General features: G+C 37.1%; 1 protein-coding gene across 16 annotated transcripts in view; it reads left to right on the top strand.

The window, feature by feature from the left end:
• LOC129367878 (calcium-activated potassium channel subunit alpha-1-like) overlaps positions 1-18,281 on the top strand; it is an 89,056-nt gene that overhangs the window by 26,596 nt on the left and 44,179 nt on the right. For all 16 annotated transcript variants that reach the window (XM_055042510.1, XM_055042511.1, XM_055042515.1 and 13 more), the window contains 3 exons: positions 12,327-12,388; positions 16,990-17,083; positions 17,305-17,416. In XM_055042510.1, the coding sequence (XP_054898485.1) occupies positions 12,327-12,388; positions 16,990-17,083; positions 17,305-17,416 (268 nt within the window). The remainder of the gene's footprint in view (positions 1-12,326; positions 12,389-16,989; positions 17,084-17,304; positions 17,417-18,281) is intronic.

Genomic DNA, 18,281 nt, shown 5'->3' with positions numbered 1-18,281 from the left:
TCAAACTTTTTTGCAGATTTTGTGACCTTACAATCATAAATGTAAGGTTGTAAGGTGACAACTTTATGTGACTTTGTGACCGACCTTCACGAAGCAGCATATCATTGGGAAGTGGAAGGAAAAGAATACATGCACCGAGAATACTTTTTTTTCACAAATAAAAGCCTTAAAAATTTAAGCCCCCTTTACTTTAATACCCCTAATACAGGACAGTTAATTTATTTTAAAGTTACCAGCACCATCAAGGCTTGGGAACAAACCTGACAAGAAACATTTACATCGCACATGATCTAAATTCACAAAAAAAAAAGAAATTCTCTTAAAAGAAGAGAAAAGAAAACTAAGTTAGCTAAGATTACACCATGCTCTGGGGAATACAGCTAAATACATGGCCCACCTGGAATAAAACATATTGGAGGCATAATTCCATGCTACAGTCTTCATTTTCAAACATTTATTTGTAAAGATTATGACAAAAACTGACAGATTTAACAGATTTCATGTGCATTAGTTTGCATTTATAGAGTTGTAAGCCTGGAAGACCACAAACCTAAAAGTCCTGTAGGACAAACGTCGCAGAACATGTTTCAAATTTATGAAACAAACAAGAAAAATATGATTCATGTGAGTTGACTTAGAGCAGATCTGACCTTTAATCACCCAGATTTCAGCGAAAAATAATTTGGTTGAAGTATGCTTTATTTAGTTCTCCTTGTACTTAATTTACTGGGATAGATCTTTCTACTTTTGCTGCAATAATCCACTTAGAAAACTTTGAAAATGTTCCATTCCCTACTCATAATAGCTCCTAATTTTTAAATTGGTAATTATTTGTCCACTGTACAACAATAAAGTTGTCTTCAGCTTAAAACCATTATTTTGTAATTCTGTTCCCACTAAATAAAATTAAGAATTTCAGCAGAACCTTAAGGCACAATTACAGATATTTACATGGAAGTCTTTTAGTTGTGCATTTTAGTCAAACATTTTATTATTTGGAGTAATTTTCAGAGGTTCATAAAATATTCATCAATCAGTTTTCTTTTAAAACAGGATTGGAGCAATTTTCAAATCATGCTTGTAAAGACTTGGTTCAGGTTTTTCTGTTAATAGCCTTGTTTGTACAAACCAAATTTACTAATTATTACTTTTGAAGCTAAAAGAAGTGAAATAAAAAAATATATATTAAGAATCTATGCATGTATACCCAGATTTTCACAGTTGGGTTGTTGGAGTCCATCAAGACACAACTGTCCATTTCGGGCAGTGTGATGCCAGACTCCCATTTCCTTTGATTTCTAATCACCCTGTTGTCTCCATGACCTTCTTGACATTTTGAAGGTTGCCGATTCACAGTAAATATGGAGAGCCTCATTTCAGTGTGAAGGCAAGCACGACCCATTGAGCAAACAGAGCTCGGTATTCTTCTTGCTACTCTTCTGGCTGCCTCAATACAGTAAGGAGGTTATTAGTTCAGTTCAATTTATTTGAAAAGATTTCTGTGTAAAACCCAGAAGATTTCGTTAAATCACTGACTTGCAGCAATCGCTTACATTGTGTTTGTGATTATACAATGATCCCTCATACCGACCATGCATGTAGCAACTGTGGAGACAAAAATCTCCCCTTTAACAGGAAGAACCTGTTCAGTCCGAGGCTGTTTCTGAACAAATCACACATTTACTCTATAAATATAGGAGGCCTCTGCACCTCCACCATCAGTTTTACTCTTGCTGTGGAGGAGAAAATGCTCTTACTATTTGCATTGTATGACAGGAGGCAAGCAAACAGATGCAGCACACATCTGAGCAAGCCATTTTACAAATTAATTATTACCCGATATCACGCTCGCCATGCATATCCCAGGAAGCACAGTCGTAAAAATGGCATGCATACACCATCATGGCAGGCTCTGAAGGCTTATTTATTTAATGGCACTTGTACTGGATTTTTACTCTTCCTTCAGGTCTCCCCCTCATTGTTAAATATGATGACAAGGCTACATTTTTTATTTGGACTGCAGCCGGGAGTAAATTGATTCTTTAATGCTCTTAGCATTCTGTAGGAAGGTCGGAATGTGGCTCCTTTTTTTTTGAAGTGCTTGCATTATTTGTTTCAGTTTCTCACAGAGTTTCTTTCTTTGAAGTATCAGGACACCATGTGGCTTAGCCTCTTCTGGGGTGCAGGAAAATGCTGAGTCTTTGTATGAAATAAACTAAAGTCATTACACCTGTGAACCTATTCGGGCCTCTTCAGGAGATATTTTTGATGACTTAATTTTGAAAGATTCCCAAACTCCCTCTGTTCTTGTGATGCAAGCATAAAATTGGTATATTTTATTAGTTCAGCTAACATGTTTTGGATCTCTTTCAACAGCTAAGAAGCTATTCAGCATCACTTTTTTTCTTACGTGTTTGCAAACTCGTTTCTTTTGTTCAGTGTGGCTGGCAACAAGTACATAATAGTTTCCCTTGTATTTCTTTCATTTAGGATTCCCAGTGTAAACCTGCAAGAGCCAGTTAGCCCACACTGTGTTTTGTAGTTGACTGAGCAGCTTAGATTAGGCTGCAGTCAATCAGAATGTGAAAATGGCTAAAAAAGACCCTCCAGACAACCTTTAAGCCCCATGACCATTTTCTTTATTATTCGTCAAAGTGTTAATTTAAGAGTTTGCACATTCATGAAACCAAGTTGTATTAAAAATGTAAGATGTAAGATGACATATCATAGTCACATTCCTGAAAATCACAAAAGCTTTACAATAGCAGAATTTTATATATACTTTTAAAGAAATACTTATGAATAAAAGTTGCTCACAAGTGTTGCTGGATTGAGGTGTTATTAAATGCTACTTAGTGGTAAATTATTGGAAATCAAACAGCTACATAGAGTGGTGAGGAGAGCAGCTGTTTGGAAAATTCATTGGTTATTTTTGACTCACTGTATTCAACACCATGGATAGTCTGCTATATAATGCTAAGAGATGTGATGTCATTACTCACTGCTATATATATATATATATATATATATATATATATATATATAGATAGATAGATAGATAGATAGATAGATAGATAGATAGATAGATAGATAGATAGATAGATAGATAGATAGATAGATAGATAGATAGATATAGATAGATAGATAGATAGATAGATAGATAGATAGATAGATAGATAGATAGATAGATAGATAGATAGATAGATAGATAGATAGATAGATAGATAGATAGATAGATAGATAGATAGGCAAGCGGCTGGATTTTAACGCTGGCTCTTTTTCATGTCCATATAATTGCTATAGAATAGAAAATTTCAGGTTCATTCCTGAGATGCCGGTAGAATCCAGATGAAATTATGAATAATTTTCCTCTACACCATTCAATAATAAGAAATTTGCTGTACATGGATCTGAAGAAAGTCTGACAAAAATAATGATTTATCTGCATTTATTTTACAGATGAGTAGAAAAAGTATTTTCAACTCAACTTTTTCAATCGTGAGAATGTCACTGAGATAAAAGAAGATGATGAAAGCCTGCTTACAGTAATGTACTCTCTACTGAATGTGCAGCTCCTGGAAAGCTTCCTGAATGATGCAGGCTGAGTATTACATTCATCCACTCCAGATACCTACTGAGTTGATGAGGGTTTCTAGGGATTTCCTGCTGAAAGACAATTGTTCAGTTTAAGTTGAATCACAGCACTGTTGGCTGTGCTCTAAAATACAAAGGTACAAAGGTTTGTGAATGCCGAGGAATAGTTCAGCGCTCCTGAATTCAGTCCTCCTGGACAAGTTTACTGCAAAACCTGATCCAGAATGCTAAAATATTTCCTCAGCCTATCACAAAGTTCTGCAGAACCAAAGTAAAGACCAATTCATTTGTATTTGATCTGTTCAATCTGAGAAGTGTCTAAACCAAGCAGATGAGTAGGACCATTTACACCATTGTCAGAAAAAATTGTTAATGTTGCTCCTGTCGTGCCTGAACCCAAAACATCATCGTAACCCTGAATCATGGGTGGAGACCAGAGTTGCAATAAGTTGCATAATGAAAATCTTTCAACTCAGCCCAGGCTGGAGGTCTGGGACTTGAAACACTTTTAGCAATCTTTGCCCTATGTTAGTAAAAGTAAAGCGTTAGGTGTTAACGTGTCGTTGAAGCGACATCATTTCAATGTCTCCTCTGTTTTACCAAAGTGTATGTTATGCTACAGCAGACTGTGACTGGTTTTGACATGTCATTGCAGTGTTAGGTTTCTTATCATTTAAAAAACGATCCTCAAAGTACAGTCCTCTAAATCTGAACCAATACAGGAAAGGAGTGGACAATTTCACATTGAATCCACTTTTTGAAGTCTGGCCTCCAACTCCTTGATATAATCCAGAGCTTTATCAAGTGCACCTGTAAAACCACAAAATAAATGATCAAAACATACGGTTAGCAATAAGTTTTAATTATATATTTGAAACATTACTTCTGTGAAGATCAATTCATGTTGTGAGTTGGAGCATGTATGTATACAGCCATCGACTTAATCTCATAATTTCATTATTATGTGATCATAATAATAATATTATAGTAACAGTTATATTTTACTGAAATTATCTTACATGGAAAATATATACAATATACTATCTTTTACCTGCGGGTGGATGTGCCGTGTAGTCATGGTCCGCAGTAGCATCTTCAGTCTGGCTAGCTTTCTGAGAGGACAAACTGCCGTTTCTTAGCCCTCTCGAAAGCAGACTCTCTCATTGCCGGTGCCTGAAGTTTTCCAGGCAAACAGGGAAGAAACAGATCCACTTTTAAGGCGGCTGGTGGTGGATCCGCTAACAAAATCCTCCGGTGTGAAGCGGCGGCTACATACGAAAGTGCTCCCCGTCTTTATGCAAAAGTCCGGACCTTCATCTCTTCGGATCGCCTGGATCCACTGCCTCCGTTGGTCCGGGTCCGTCGGGAACGCATGATATGACAGATAAGGCTGTTTTCTTGCCCCACATGAACAACCAGGGACTGAACAAAACCAACTGCGCCGAGACTGAGCCCTTTTCCTAGCCTCTTAATGCTAACGCTATAGCCACCGGAAGTTGTCCAACCCCACATCCGCTTTAAAATCCGGAAGCGTGAAAAAGATCTATTGGAGTGAGTGATGAATCCCCACAGGAAATGTCCCTTTTGTTGTGCTTTATCACTCTCTTTTCTCTGCTTCCTTTACTAAAACGTTTTAATTATGTTTTATTCTCCAAGCTGCAACTGGTGACTCAGAGATAAGGAAATAATTTGTTATGTTGCTCTTTAAATAATGTCAGATTAATAGGGTTTAATCACATCGACCACTGAGGTTTGTGGTTTCTTTGTCAGTTGCTGCTGGAAATATAGCTGTTGAACAGTTTGTTTGTTAATTTTATTTGGTAGAATAAAATTAATGTACCTTTTATGCTCTGGGATTTTAAGGAGACAACAAAGAATATTTTTTTCTGTGTATATCAGGCTTCCCATTTTTCCATTTCTTTCTTCCTCCTGATTAGTCTCTGTTCCTTGATAAAAACCAGGCAAGAGCATTTGGAAATTAGGGCATCAAGAGCCATGACATATAGACCTTGTTTATCTCTGCATCCTTGAACAGTTCCTCATTCATGCATCACTTTTGTCAAAGCAGCTCTAGAATGATCAGAATGACACATGAGGAGCTATTTTTCAACCACCTTTCTACTGATCATCTGTATATGACTTGTCATCCTTCTGCTGCTGGCATCACAGACGGCAGCCCATTATCTAATCTATCTGAGATCTTGGCTGTTGTAAGGAAATGCGACATGATTTGACAACACAACAGTTCACTGCTTTAATAAATGTACTGTCCCTCGAAAAAGTATTCACATCTGGGCCTTGTGAAATTACAAGATCAGCGATTTTGATTATGATGTTATTTGATAGATACAGACTTTGAATTGAAAATAAAGTAATGTTTTAATGTTCCTTTCTTTTTAGGAATGAAAATAATTTTGCCCACTTAACTCAGTAAAATCTTTTGACTTCAGTGATATAATTAGTAATCTCTATCTGAGAGCAGATTTTCTGTGGAGTTTCAGAAAAACACATTAGAGCTGGAAAGGTTTTGGAAAACAACGGTTGTAAGTTCACTTGTGGCGTTTTAGAGAATAAGGTTTTTGAAAGATGAGAACTGCTTAGAGGTTAAAAGTTTACATGTATTATTTCATACGATAAATATGACTGCTTCTCTTAAAACTCTGTATTATGTCTGTATTACTACCAACTTTCTAATATTATTCAAGGTTAAAATTGCTGTTTTTAGGCATTATGTCAAAAAGAATGGATTGAAATGAAACAATATGATGATATGTGTGTGAAGGTTTAGTCCAGACTCATGTGTTCGTTTTCTTAAAAACTCTGGGTTTGTCTCTGTTTCTAGTTTGGCCTCATCAGGGTCAATTCAGTGTCACAAAACATGGAAAGGTTACACTGGTGCTGTGATTTTGACAGTCCATTCATATTTCCTGTCCAGCTGATGAGGTGGACATTGTTGATGAAGCACATGCTGAGAAGGATATATTAAGATCAGGCTTGAGGAGGGCGCCAAGCTTCAGTAGGACTATCTGAGACCACATTAGTATGCATGTTGTGTGTTTGCCTGTTACTACAGGCAAGGGGCCACATGCAGAAAAAGCCAGCAAGCAGGTCTGACCTGGGGGGAGACACAGCTGTCTCTTCAAGGCACAATCTTTCACTATTTTAAACAAAGAAAGGCAAAGGTTGAGCTTATATTTACATTTACAATTTGTACCAAAAAAAGAGAGAAAACAACCAGAAAATAAAATTAATGCATACAATTTTGGTTTTTAAAGCAAAAATATTTTAGTGTTGGTTCATTTGATGTTGACTTTTCAAATAGAAGTCTTGCTTTTTAATCAGCAGGTTTGAAATAGTTTGTAATTGTGTTGTTCTTCATTATTTTCCCTCATTATTTTCTTATGCTGGCCATTACTAGTTCATTTGCGGTTCATTTTAGCTCAGACAGATGGACTGGCTGGTTTTCACCAGGACAGACCTGAGGTGATTTTATTTCGGAAACCAATGTGTTGCAGAGGAGACTGCTGTCAACCGAAAAGGAACAGTGGGTCACACACTGCAGGAAATTGACATGTCTTTCTTTAATGGTGTATAAGGGAACCTGCAACAATGTTAAAATATCACTGAGACATTTATTTGTAGTCTTCTCTTAGTATTATTAGAATAACAGGTTTATTTAAAATGTACTTTCTCAAGTCTGACCTGTACAAATACTGGGCACAATATGTATTTTCAGAGGAACATTTATTATGGTGGCTATGAATTATCATCGTATCTTACAGCCTGAAAAATGCTAAACATAACTGAGCCATTGGTTTTGCTTTTACAACAAAAAATGTTGTAAAGTTGTAAACAGTCACTGATTGTGTGGCTACTTTTTTGTATACACAAAATGAAAAAAAATCTAATTCTTCCAAATTATATTCTATGCAAGAAACAAGGGTGAGTTTTATGAAAATAATAGGTGAAGAAGACAAATTTCCTCCCTCTTACCACAAACTACTATGTCTGTGAATCATGGTAATAATATAATCAACAACCACTCATGTCAAACACTCCTCTTGCAGCTCCTCTATGGCGAGCACGGTTATCAGCTATCTCAGTGTATGAGCTAAATGACTGAGGGTTTAACTATTCAACTTCGAAGTGACTTTTATCATAGTTTCCTCGACTTAATTTTCCTTAGTAGATAAACAACCAAATTTCTAAGCAATATTCATGGCAATGCACGATAAAAAAAGATCTTATGCAACACCACAAGATTTAAAGAAGTGGCTTTTAGCTGGAACTGCTGACCAGTCTAGTCATGCCAATATTCAAACAAGAACAATAAGACTCATTCACTTTCAGCTTTAGCATTTTACATTCTTTCATTATGCACACCAGTGTTACAACTCACAACATTTTCCTTAGCTTGTGCAAATTCTTATTTTTGGGGCTGAACATCTGCATTCTTGAAAAAGAGTTCTCTGTTGAGTATTTTCCTTTCTGTTTTGTGACAGTCCTTATCATCAGACTTCAAACTGAAATGGAATTGAGTTCCAATTCATAAATACAAGTTCCCTTCAGCAGAGACAGTTGGAGTGATTTTTCGGCCTAAATGCAGTTCCTTGTCACTCTGGCAGGCTATTCATGCGGCTCAATGGTGAGTCACACTCCAGGAAGACTGGAGAAATATGAGTGGGTTCTTTGATATTTGCAGATTGACTTTCGAGCCCCTGAAACTTGCTGGTGAACTCCTGGTGGACTCCTGTGCATAATGAGCAGAACTCTTGGGTAAAATATATCCTGAGAAAGACCAAAGAAAAAAGACAATTATTAATTGTTCTTTTCTTTCCCACGTTGAAAAGGCATGTATCAAAAGTGCATGTTTTAACTAGACAACTACCGCTGAAACCTTTTAGCACAGTAAGTAAAGCTCTTCATTTTTCCTTTTGTCAGTTTTATTTGTAGATCTTGCCTTAGATGTTTATAGAGTTGAGATCAAGGTCACAATGCAAAGTATCAGGATACTTTTATATTAGATTTAGATTTTAAACTCTGAAGACAAATAGCTGGAGACCTTAATTCCACCCTTTTTATTTACTTTTTTTCCTACCGTCACAAATTTTGCAAATGTATTTGTTAAATGGCCAGTTCATTTTTTTCAAAATTTGTCATATTACAGCTACACGCCTTATGGTTTTCCAGGTTTGTTCAGTGCATAGCTAATAGTTTTTCTGTATAAATATTCTCCTGCCTGAACCGTGCACTGTATGATTTTATTTGGAGATTCCAGTATAAAAGGGTCTGAAGACAACATACATTTTAGTAATCATGCACTGCTTTGCATTGGGCAATCTCATAAAATGTCAATAAATACATTCTTGACTTTGTATCATGATGAAAGATTTTCCACATTCTATGGTTGAAATCCTTCTGCATATAATCTTGTTCCTAATAACCTTTGCTAAACATTGCTGTTTTCTTTTACTGTACGTCATTTTGCTTCTCTCTTATCATTGCCGTCAACATTAGCTGGAGAGTGTGTTGACAAAAATAAGTGGGCTACAGATTGGGCTGAGTGTGTCTTGGCAGCTTTCTTCACTTGTCATGCAGCGATTGGTCCTAATCGTGAGTCTGAGCTCGCCATGCCCCCCTCTAGGGCAGAGCCGTCTGCTGGGGGCCAGAGATACAGATGTGATGCATGGTTATTTGACCGAAATGAATGTAGCATACTGGCACCATCTGCTGACACCTGATTGACAGGCCCATTCACGGCTGCTTGTTTTGACATGTGTGCTTTGTTTCTCACCACTGCTGGATCTTTATCTGCATTTGCATTTCTAGGTTGGTCGCACCAATGTTGTCTCCAGTTCCAAAACTGAGGCGGCCAAAGACATAAAGAGATTTGCGGGCTTTCAAAGGAGAAGAGTTGATTAAAAATACATGCGGAAGCTTTTTGTCTTTGCAGAGCCATCAGCGGTTGCAGGTTGACAATACAATTTTAGTTCCTGGAAATGAATTAGGCTAGCCTTATTCATTATGCATGCCCATTGGTTTCTTGTTCAGGATGGCCATTGTGTCATTTCTAAACAGATGAAAGACAGATGGGGGCTGTGATAACCTGGTAATGTATTTCTGGATGTAAAACATTTGTCTTCCTGTCCGTCAGAAACCTTTTTGTTCACGTCTTTGTCTCTCCAGGTCAGGCGCTCATCTACCTGAGAGCTGGGTCTGAAGGAGAAAATCAGGACAGTCTTTTCAGAACAATATATCTGAGCTGCTCTGCTTTTCATTTAAAAAATAAGGTGGTGGCAATGCACATGTAACAGACTAAAAATATCTGTTTTCTAACCTGAAGACAGAGAGCTGGTTTTGTAACAGCTGGTCTATATAATGCAGTTAATGTAAGTCAGTAACTCCCATAATTAAGTTGTTTTAAACCAACTTTATAAAACTCCAGTTAGATAAATAAAAGTTTTGCCCTATATCCACCATTTCTGATAATCTTCCATCTTATTCTCCAAAACCTTTGAGCTTTATTGTGTGTATTCTGGTGCACTTATCATAAATTACATAAAACATCTCAAACTTGTTTTTCATCTGAATAATTTTATATGTTACCTTTGTTTACTGTTTATTCTACCTTTAACTAGTTGTACTTACAGTTCAGTTGGATTCCCTTTGACAGTGATTAAGTTTCACCTTTAGCTTTTCCATGTCAGCGCTGATACCTGACAACTCCTTGTCTGTTCTTCCTGACACTCCTGAATCTCAAGTTCATTATCTTGCAGCAGACATAAACCAGTTTCCAATGTTAGAGGTTTAACAGAAAGTTCAGTTTTTGAAATTGCTAAAATATTAAGTAATTCCATCACTGCAAGTTAAAGTCCTTTCAGGGAGAGGCCAGAGAACGTGTCAGTGTCTGGAGTTTTCTCCAGCAGAACAATTGGTAGAGTAACACAGAGTTTCCTCTCCCCTGGTTGTTGCTGTGCACTGCCAGCTAAAAGGAAGCTTCTTTACTTTTCTTAGACTTACACAAAAGATGTTTTATGTTTCAAGATATTTCTTGTCACAAAACCATGGTTCCACAGCAGTGAACAAGTCAGTTTGAAAATTAATCTTCATGTACAGCTGCGACTGTTTCTGCTTGTGTGCACTGATTAGGGGTGGCCAACCAGTAGGTTCATGCACCGCAAGCCTCTGGAGGATCCTCCACCTTGAGGTTCCAGAGGCAGCAACAGTTTCAAATAACTGTTTGCTATTTTGTAAGGGCATTTTAACAGCTGCTTTCTTAATCCGATTAATTTGTCTAACAGAAACCTTCCTCATTATGCCTTTATCTGCACAAACCCATCTTTGTTCTGAATCAGCCACAAATCTCTTCACAGTATGATGATAATGCTTCAGTTTTTGTTAAATATCTAATGTTTTTATACCTTGTCTTACGGCACTACACTATCTGATGATTTTGGTCAGCAGAGATTCTTTCTGTTTCCCATATTGCTGGAAACCTGTGGCCTGCTAAATAATGGGGAACATCCTTCTTATGTGGATTTCCTTGAATTGAGCTCACCAGACAAACGAATCAACCCAGCTCTCTGAAATTAATTACAGTAATTCAAAGAGCCCTCACACACAATACCATCTATACATTTAGTAGCACAACAAAAAAATTTAATCCAATTTGCATAATAATTTGGAACACAGTGTACATACAATAGAAAACCACATGACAAATATTGCTTCTGTGTTTTAAATTAAAGCATTTACGTTCATTCTGTTACACAAGTAGTTCATTTTCACTCAACATTATCGTACCACAAGAATCTCAAACTGGCTTGTTTTTACTCCAAGCCTGCCTCCTACTCTGCCCTGAAAAGCCTCTGAGCTCCTGCGATGCTTTGGTGTCATTCACTGACATCCTTCCTGCCACAAAGAGGTAGAGTGACAAATTAAAAACAATGTCTTGGTTTGTGATAGGAGGCGTGCGATAGCAGGTCTGCTCCACTGTGGCCGCTGAGGCTTCAGGCTCAGGTTTATCCTTCATTTGTTGTTTGTGTCTTTGACGACAAGAAGCCACATTCTGTCACTGGGGCTTTTCTTCTACTGACAGTTGACATGATGTCCTGGTTTCTTTTGAGTATTTACTGGCAGGTATACAGGAAGGAATGAGTTCTGCAACTATTGCTCAAAACTGAATTATTTTTTCTGTGTTTAGACTTTCTTAGCTAATAATTTACTTGTGCAGCATGCGGTGCCCTCATGTGTAAAAAGCCCTAAAATAAAGTGTCAGTTGTTTTGTAATGCACCATATAAATGCTTCAGAAGACAAAGAGTAGCAAAGGTGTGAATGCCATTAAAAAAACTATTCAAAGTTGTTTTATTTTCAAAATTGCAGAATCAACTGTTGATGTCATCTTGTTGGGATGTTTGCTCTAAACCAAAGTGTAAAATATGTGAACAGTTTTGTAATATTTGTTGCAAGTCACATGATCATCAAGACATTCATTAAGATTACTCCTGATATCATGCAGCCCCAATTTCAGTTGGTTTAAATGTTTTGATAATTGCTCTGACTGGTGATTTGTACAATTTGAGACAAGTTGCCATTTTGTGCAGCCATGACCTAATTTATGAAAATTTACACACATCTAGCTAACTTGAAAGACATTTTCTCTTATTAATTGCATCATCACTAATGTCATCTCAGATTTTCTTAAGCTGATGTTTGTCTTTGTGTTTTCCAGGTAGTCCTCGTGTTCGTTCTCAGCATAGGAGCCCTTGTTATATACTTCATAGATTCTTCTGAGTAAGTATCTTGTCTGATAAGCTATCACCACATCTCCTAAAACTGTGCTTGAGGTTTATTCCAGAAGTAGATGTATAGGTGGGCCTCAAATTAACTGACGTTGTGAATTAATCATGAGCTTGCATAGTTTTTACCTGCTGAACTTTGATTGAAGTTCTCAATCTGAAGTAAAAAAAAATAGATATCTAAAAATAATCTCTTCCTAATAATTTTGTTTGCTGTACATGTTAAATCACTGTTCTTGGTATATGTCTATCTCTATCTCATCTTAGTTTTTATCAGACACTTTTTGAAGTCAATTGTTATGCGACGTCTGCTAACATGCAGACTCTGCCTTGATAAAACCCGTTCGATTGCCGTCATAACCAGATTGGCCTTTTCAAACCGGCAGGAATGCCCGACTTCCTGTTCAAAACAATCGCCATCATTCATCAGACCAGAGGAAATGAAAACGTCCTTTCAGCCACATGTTCCATAGCGCACTGTTACTGCAGCCTGATGCTGCTTGAACAGGAAGTGCCATTAAGAAGTGCAGCAAAATACACCAAGATAAAAGCTTTTTATCAGAGCCGGAGGGAGAACCTTCCTGCTGGGAGCACCGTGAACGTGGCAGAGAGGAGAAAATGTGCTTTAAGCTCGTGTAATCGGGCTTAAAAGTCCTGACGGCAAGCATACAGGTTATTTTTATTTCATAAGATCACTTGCAGCAAAGAGCTGGGCTCATTTTGTTGTGGTTTTGCAGGCATGATCTCATTTCATTATCGCGACAAGCTCAGGTAGAGTTACATCCTAAGTGAAGCCACCTGTGGCCTTCTATTGTCAGAACTTGCCTCCAGTGTCTCTGATAAAGGCTGACCTTCAGCCTGTGTCTTAACCTCATGTCACTGTTAACTCCTTAGTTCAGAATTATGGTAATGCTGCATCAGTGGCTTACATTTCAATATAGATGTGTCATATTAGTTCTCATTTAGTCTTTATTTAGACTTTTTTCAGCCGTGTGTCAGGATCGTAAGCCCAAAGGTAGGCAGTTGGATGGGTTTTTTGCTTTTTTAAAATTGTTTTGACGTGCCAGCCAACTGTAACAGATTTAGTGCTGGTCCTCCTGATAATTAGTCCGGTGAGGTTACTGTGGCTGTTTTTATGATGGGCAGCCTGACCTGAGGGGAAGAGACACAGAGGAGATAAACACAGCAGACCCACTTAGAGAAGATTCAGAACAGAACTTAACACATGGTCAGTAGAATAACTAAGCCCAGATCTTTCACTTAAATTTAATCTAAACAGTGCCAGTGAGAACTTCATCATCATGGGCACGAATATCAAATAACACAGGGCTAATAAAGACAAATTAGATTTTTTTTCCAGGGTTCAGGGATTGTAAAAACATATATTTCCACTTAGTTGCTGGAAACTCACATTTCCTTTTGCAGAACAAGATTCTGGCTTAATTCTGGTGGGAATTAAACCAGGTAGCTGTCTGAAACACACCTGGCTTTAAGCTTAGTTCATCTACTTAAAAGCCTGTTGATAGCAAAGAGTGTGTGGTTGAGGTGGAACTTGCTAAGAAGCAGTTAACCCAATTTTAAGGGTGATATAAATGTATTAAGTCTGTATACATTATGTTGACAGTGTGTGAATTAGAGAATATATCCAAGAAATGTACAACTTGCGCACCAAAATCCAAGTTTTAAAATCTGTTGACATTGCATGTCATTTAACCAGCCCACACTAAAAGAAATATGTCTTTCAAGGTTGTAATTTGATAATTTATAGTGATATAGATCTAAGTCTAAAAATCAGTTTTATTTTTTAAAAATAAGCAGCGCTGTATGCAGTGCAATTGACCCCCTTGTTGTTTGTGAGGGAGATGAAAGTTTGCCAAAGGCTGGTAAAGATCCAACATCTTTCCTTCTGCAAATTTAGATTAAGGTTAAAAACAAGTCAAATCTGGAGTAATTAGGAGGCAACAAAGATCTTTGATCTGAGACTGGACTGATTTGAGTCTGGAATGATCAGAGGAACGTTACGGTGGGCGTGTGAGATGAGTGCCTCTGTGAGCAATGAGACTTTCCGATCCATATCGGGATTGATTCTGTTCCCAAATCAGCCTGGAACTCAATTATGCTGCTCTGCAGGTCTGTCTCCATGGTACGCTCTGTCACCCTGCAATAAAAGGGATTTGCAAGGCTGAAGTGTCATTACTGTGAATGAGGGACTATTTGAGTGGCAGAAAGGGCTTTTGCCTCTGTCTTTTTTGTGGTACCTACTTTTATAGACATTAGTGTTCCTTTGTTATATTTATTAGAAGTAAGAGGACGAAGGAAAAACAAAGTAGATCTTGACGTTTTGTAGCCGCAGAGGTAATCCTTCAGCTTTTTACATAAGACCATCAGAAACATTGCAAGGTATCTAAAATGTGCTGCTGTTCATTTTTTTTGAATTTCAGAATGGAGTTGGTTTTTGCAGACATATAGCTCCATGACTGTCAATGACAAAAGAGCTGCTTTCTGTTTTAGGGTCAGCATTAGATCAGACGCTTGTAAAATAACTTAGCACAGCACAAGACGCAACACAAACATTTTGCACTGCTGCTGAGTGCAGGTGTAAATTTGATCTTATGATCAAAAGCATTAACAAACTTTCTTCTGAATTTTGTGCTTTTCTAAAATTCAGTACAGGTTCCCAGCAGTCAGAGGCTCTAGGAGAGGAGACATCACAACAAACTGCTCAGCCAATTGGGTGTTTTTCTATCTCCACTCACTTCATCAAGTGGAGTAGAGATGAAGTGTCATACCACCAAATTTTAAATATGATAGACAGAATCTGTGCAGCTAATAATGACCTCAGTAATACCTTGGTCACAAAAATGGTGGGTTTTTTGCATTTGCAGAATGGCCCAACACCAGTTCAGTGGATCGAAAAACATTAATTAATTGTGAAATATCAACTTATTATTTTTAGAAAGTTGCTCTAAGAGATTTATTTTACTATCGCTCAGTTTTTAGAAATTGAGACAGAAACAAATTAGACGTAGCTATAATTGTAATGAAGCTATATTTAAAATATGCCGTCTACAGGGTTTTACCACCTTGATTAAATTCTGAATTCTGGTGAGGCAACGTCGCCGACCTCCGTTCATCAACAGAATATCAACCCAATGTCACTGCTCTGCATCAGCTCCGTTCAAAAATAATCCCTCGGTACCTAATCCTGCTTTAGGAACTCCATAAAGACAGTGTTTTATCGGAGTGAATCTATTTTTATTTGATTTTGCTTTTTTACTTAACAAAAACAATGTGCTATAATCCAGGAGGTATTAGCACAGTGGGAATTTGCAACTGTTGGTGTGCGCTGCTGGAGACTGTGAGTGGAGGTGGAAAACCAGTAATGTGTCTGGCAAGCCTGAAACCTTCCCAGGTCGCATCCCAACTTCAACAGTCGTTTGAAAAATACAACTTTATAAACTGTGAAACTGTAAAGTTTTACAGCAACATGATTGTTGTCCGTTTAGATAATGTCAGTGAAATGTGGTTCACAACATATTTCACACAAAACATTATATATCAGAGGTAGCTGTCACATAAACTGTAAGAACATTTGTTCATCATTGGGGTTGCTTTTTACCATCTCTAAAATTTTCCGTGCGCTGACCAGCAGTTTTATTTTGGCTATTTTTTCCATTCTTGTTTTAGAAAAACAGCAGAACATAAAAACAAAAAATCTAAACTCACAAAAGCTTAGACAAACATATTCAAATGCTTGCTTTTAGAGGCCCTTTACTGCATTTTTAACATAACTAACCATCATCCTTCCAATTAATAACTACTTTGTTGTATTTTTGTTGATCTTTTTATTTGAATAAATAGTTCACATTAAAACTGTGCACTAAGTTAACCATTTTTATCATTATCATAGTTAATTCTTATGCAATACGCCTTTCTTTTTATCTCAGCTGTGAATGATACGTTTAAAAAAATATTTCTAACTTTCAGGTCTTGAATATTGGAACACAATCACACTAACCAATTACTTACTCATTCTGCTTGGTTAATTATGTCTCTTTATTTGAATTCTTCGTGCCAGATACAAGCTTTATGATGGTGAGACTTCACTACATTGCTAGCACTTGCTTTGGCTGCCTGACCTCATAGATGAAAACATGACTCCTGCATGCATTATTAACCCTTAAACTACTGCTTTTGGCCCTGCATTTCCATCCTGCTATGTGCATAGGATGCGTAATGCAAGTCTGAGAGGAAAGCAGCATCATTTTTATTTGAGAACGATCACTCCTGGAATACAAGGAATTCCTTGGAGATTTTTGCAGTTATTTAAGGGTTAACGAGGTATATCAACCAGTTCTTGCTTGTGTTACAATGAATGCATGCATTTTCTCAACAGATTAAAACAAGGAAATACCAATTAATGCACCTTTTTTGAACACTTATGTTTCTCTTCTGTTGGAAGTCCTCAAAACATGCATTTTCAGGAAAAGAAGAATGCATCTGTTTTATGCTTTATGTTACAAACACATTGCAAATTTTGATCTGTCAGAATTTTCTCAAGAAAATAAAATGCCTTTTTTTACCTTTGTCTCACAGTCCCATTGAGGACTGCCAGAACTTCTACAAAGACTTCACCTTGCAGATCGACATGGCATTCAACGTGTTCTTCTTGCTATACTTCGGCCTGCGTGTAAGTAAAAGTCAGACTGAGGAACTTAAAAGTATCTGGTTGTGTGTTCTTGTACAGTTGATGAGTAAAAATTATTTTGAAGTTTCCAAACTTTTTTCAGAAAATCAACAGAAATATATGCTTAAAATGTATGAATTGTGTGCAACGTTCCTATTTTTCAACTGAATTAGAAAATTTAATCTTAATATGTATGCTTTTATACATTCTCTTTATTTTCACAGTTTATTGCTGCCAATGACAAGCTATGGTTCTGGCTGGAGGTGAACTCGGTGGTGGACTTCTTCACAGTTCCTCCGGTGTTCGTGTCGGTGTACCTAAACAGGAGCTGGCTGGGTAAGGAAACCAGAAAAGCTTAAACCCTTTGATGAAGGAAAGTCTTTGCTCTCTGCACGAATTCCATACAGATAAATTCATATATTTGGAAGTTAGTTTGATTCCATAGAGTGTCAGAGTTTGTTTTTATAACAAGAGTGTGCACTGATTTACATTCATTGAATAATGTTTGTTTTGGTTGATTCCTTATCTTAACACTGGCTTGCAAGCACCATCAGGCTTCATTTGGATCCCCTTCAACTCCATCGAGGATTTTAAGCAATACCTGAAAAAACACTCTTATTAATTTGTCGTTTGAAAAGAACAAAGTGAATAGAATGACGAGGCTTTGTTTGGTGGCATGAAGCTTAGAATAGAAGTTAATCTACTAAATGTGTGAAGCTCATCACTCAGAGAGGTCTTTGAGAAATTACAGGATTACAACAGGTAACTTATTAATTTATTTTTTGCTGAATTTCAGCATCGTTTGGTATATGCAATAACAGAAAATCTTTTTTTATAGCAACATGTGTCCCTAGCTATAGATATCTAGACAAAATGGGCTGAAAGGTGAAAGTGTGCAATTGTCTTCTGTTATGTCCCCCTGAGCCAATATATTTTAACTCGAGGTGTGAACCTAAACAAAAGCAGGACCTGTTCTTGGCTAATGCTGCCATCTAGTGGACATTCTGAATTTTGCTGGCCATTTAGAACATTACAGATCACCAGAGGAAGTCATTGCTTTGTGCAACATGCTGTAAACTCTGTGGGAGCAACAAGAGCAAGTTGGAGTTAGTTTTCCTTGAAGGAAGCTTGTGTGAAAGTATACTTATAAAATATATTATTTATATATTTTATTATTATATACTTCTATGCCCTTCCCACT

This window comes from Poeciliopsis prolifica, unplaced genomic scaffold (assembly GCF_027474105.1).
Source record: "Poeciliopsis prolifica strain line A6 unplaced genomic scaffold, Auburn_PproV2 SCAFFOLD018, whole genome shotgun sequence".
NCBI classification, from domain to species: Eukaryota; Metazoa; Chordata; class Actinopteri; order Cyprinodontiformes; family Poeciliidae; genus Poeciliopsis; species Poeciliopsis prolifica.
Note: the sequence above shows the minus strand (reverse complement) of the source record. Positions and strands in the feature narration are given on the sequence as shown.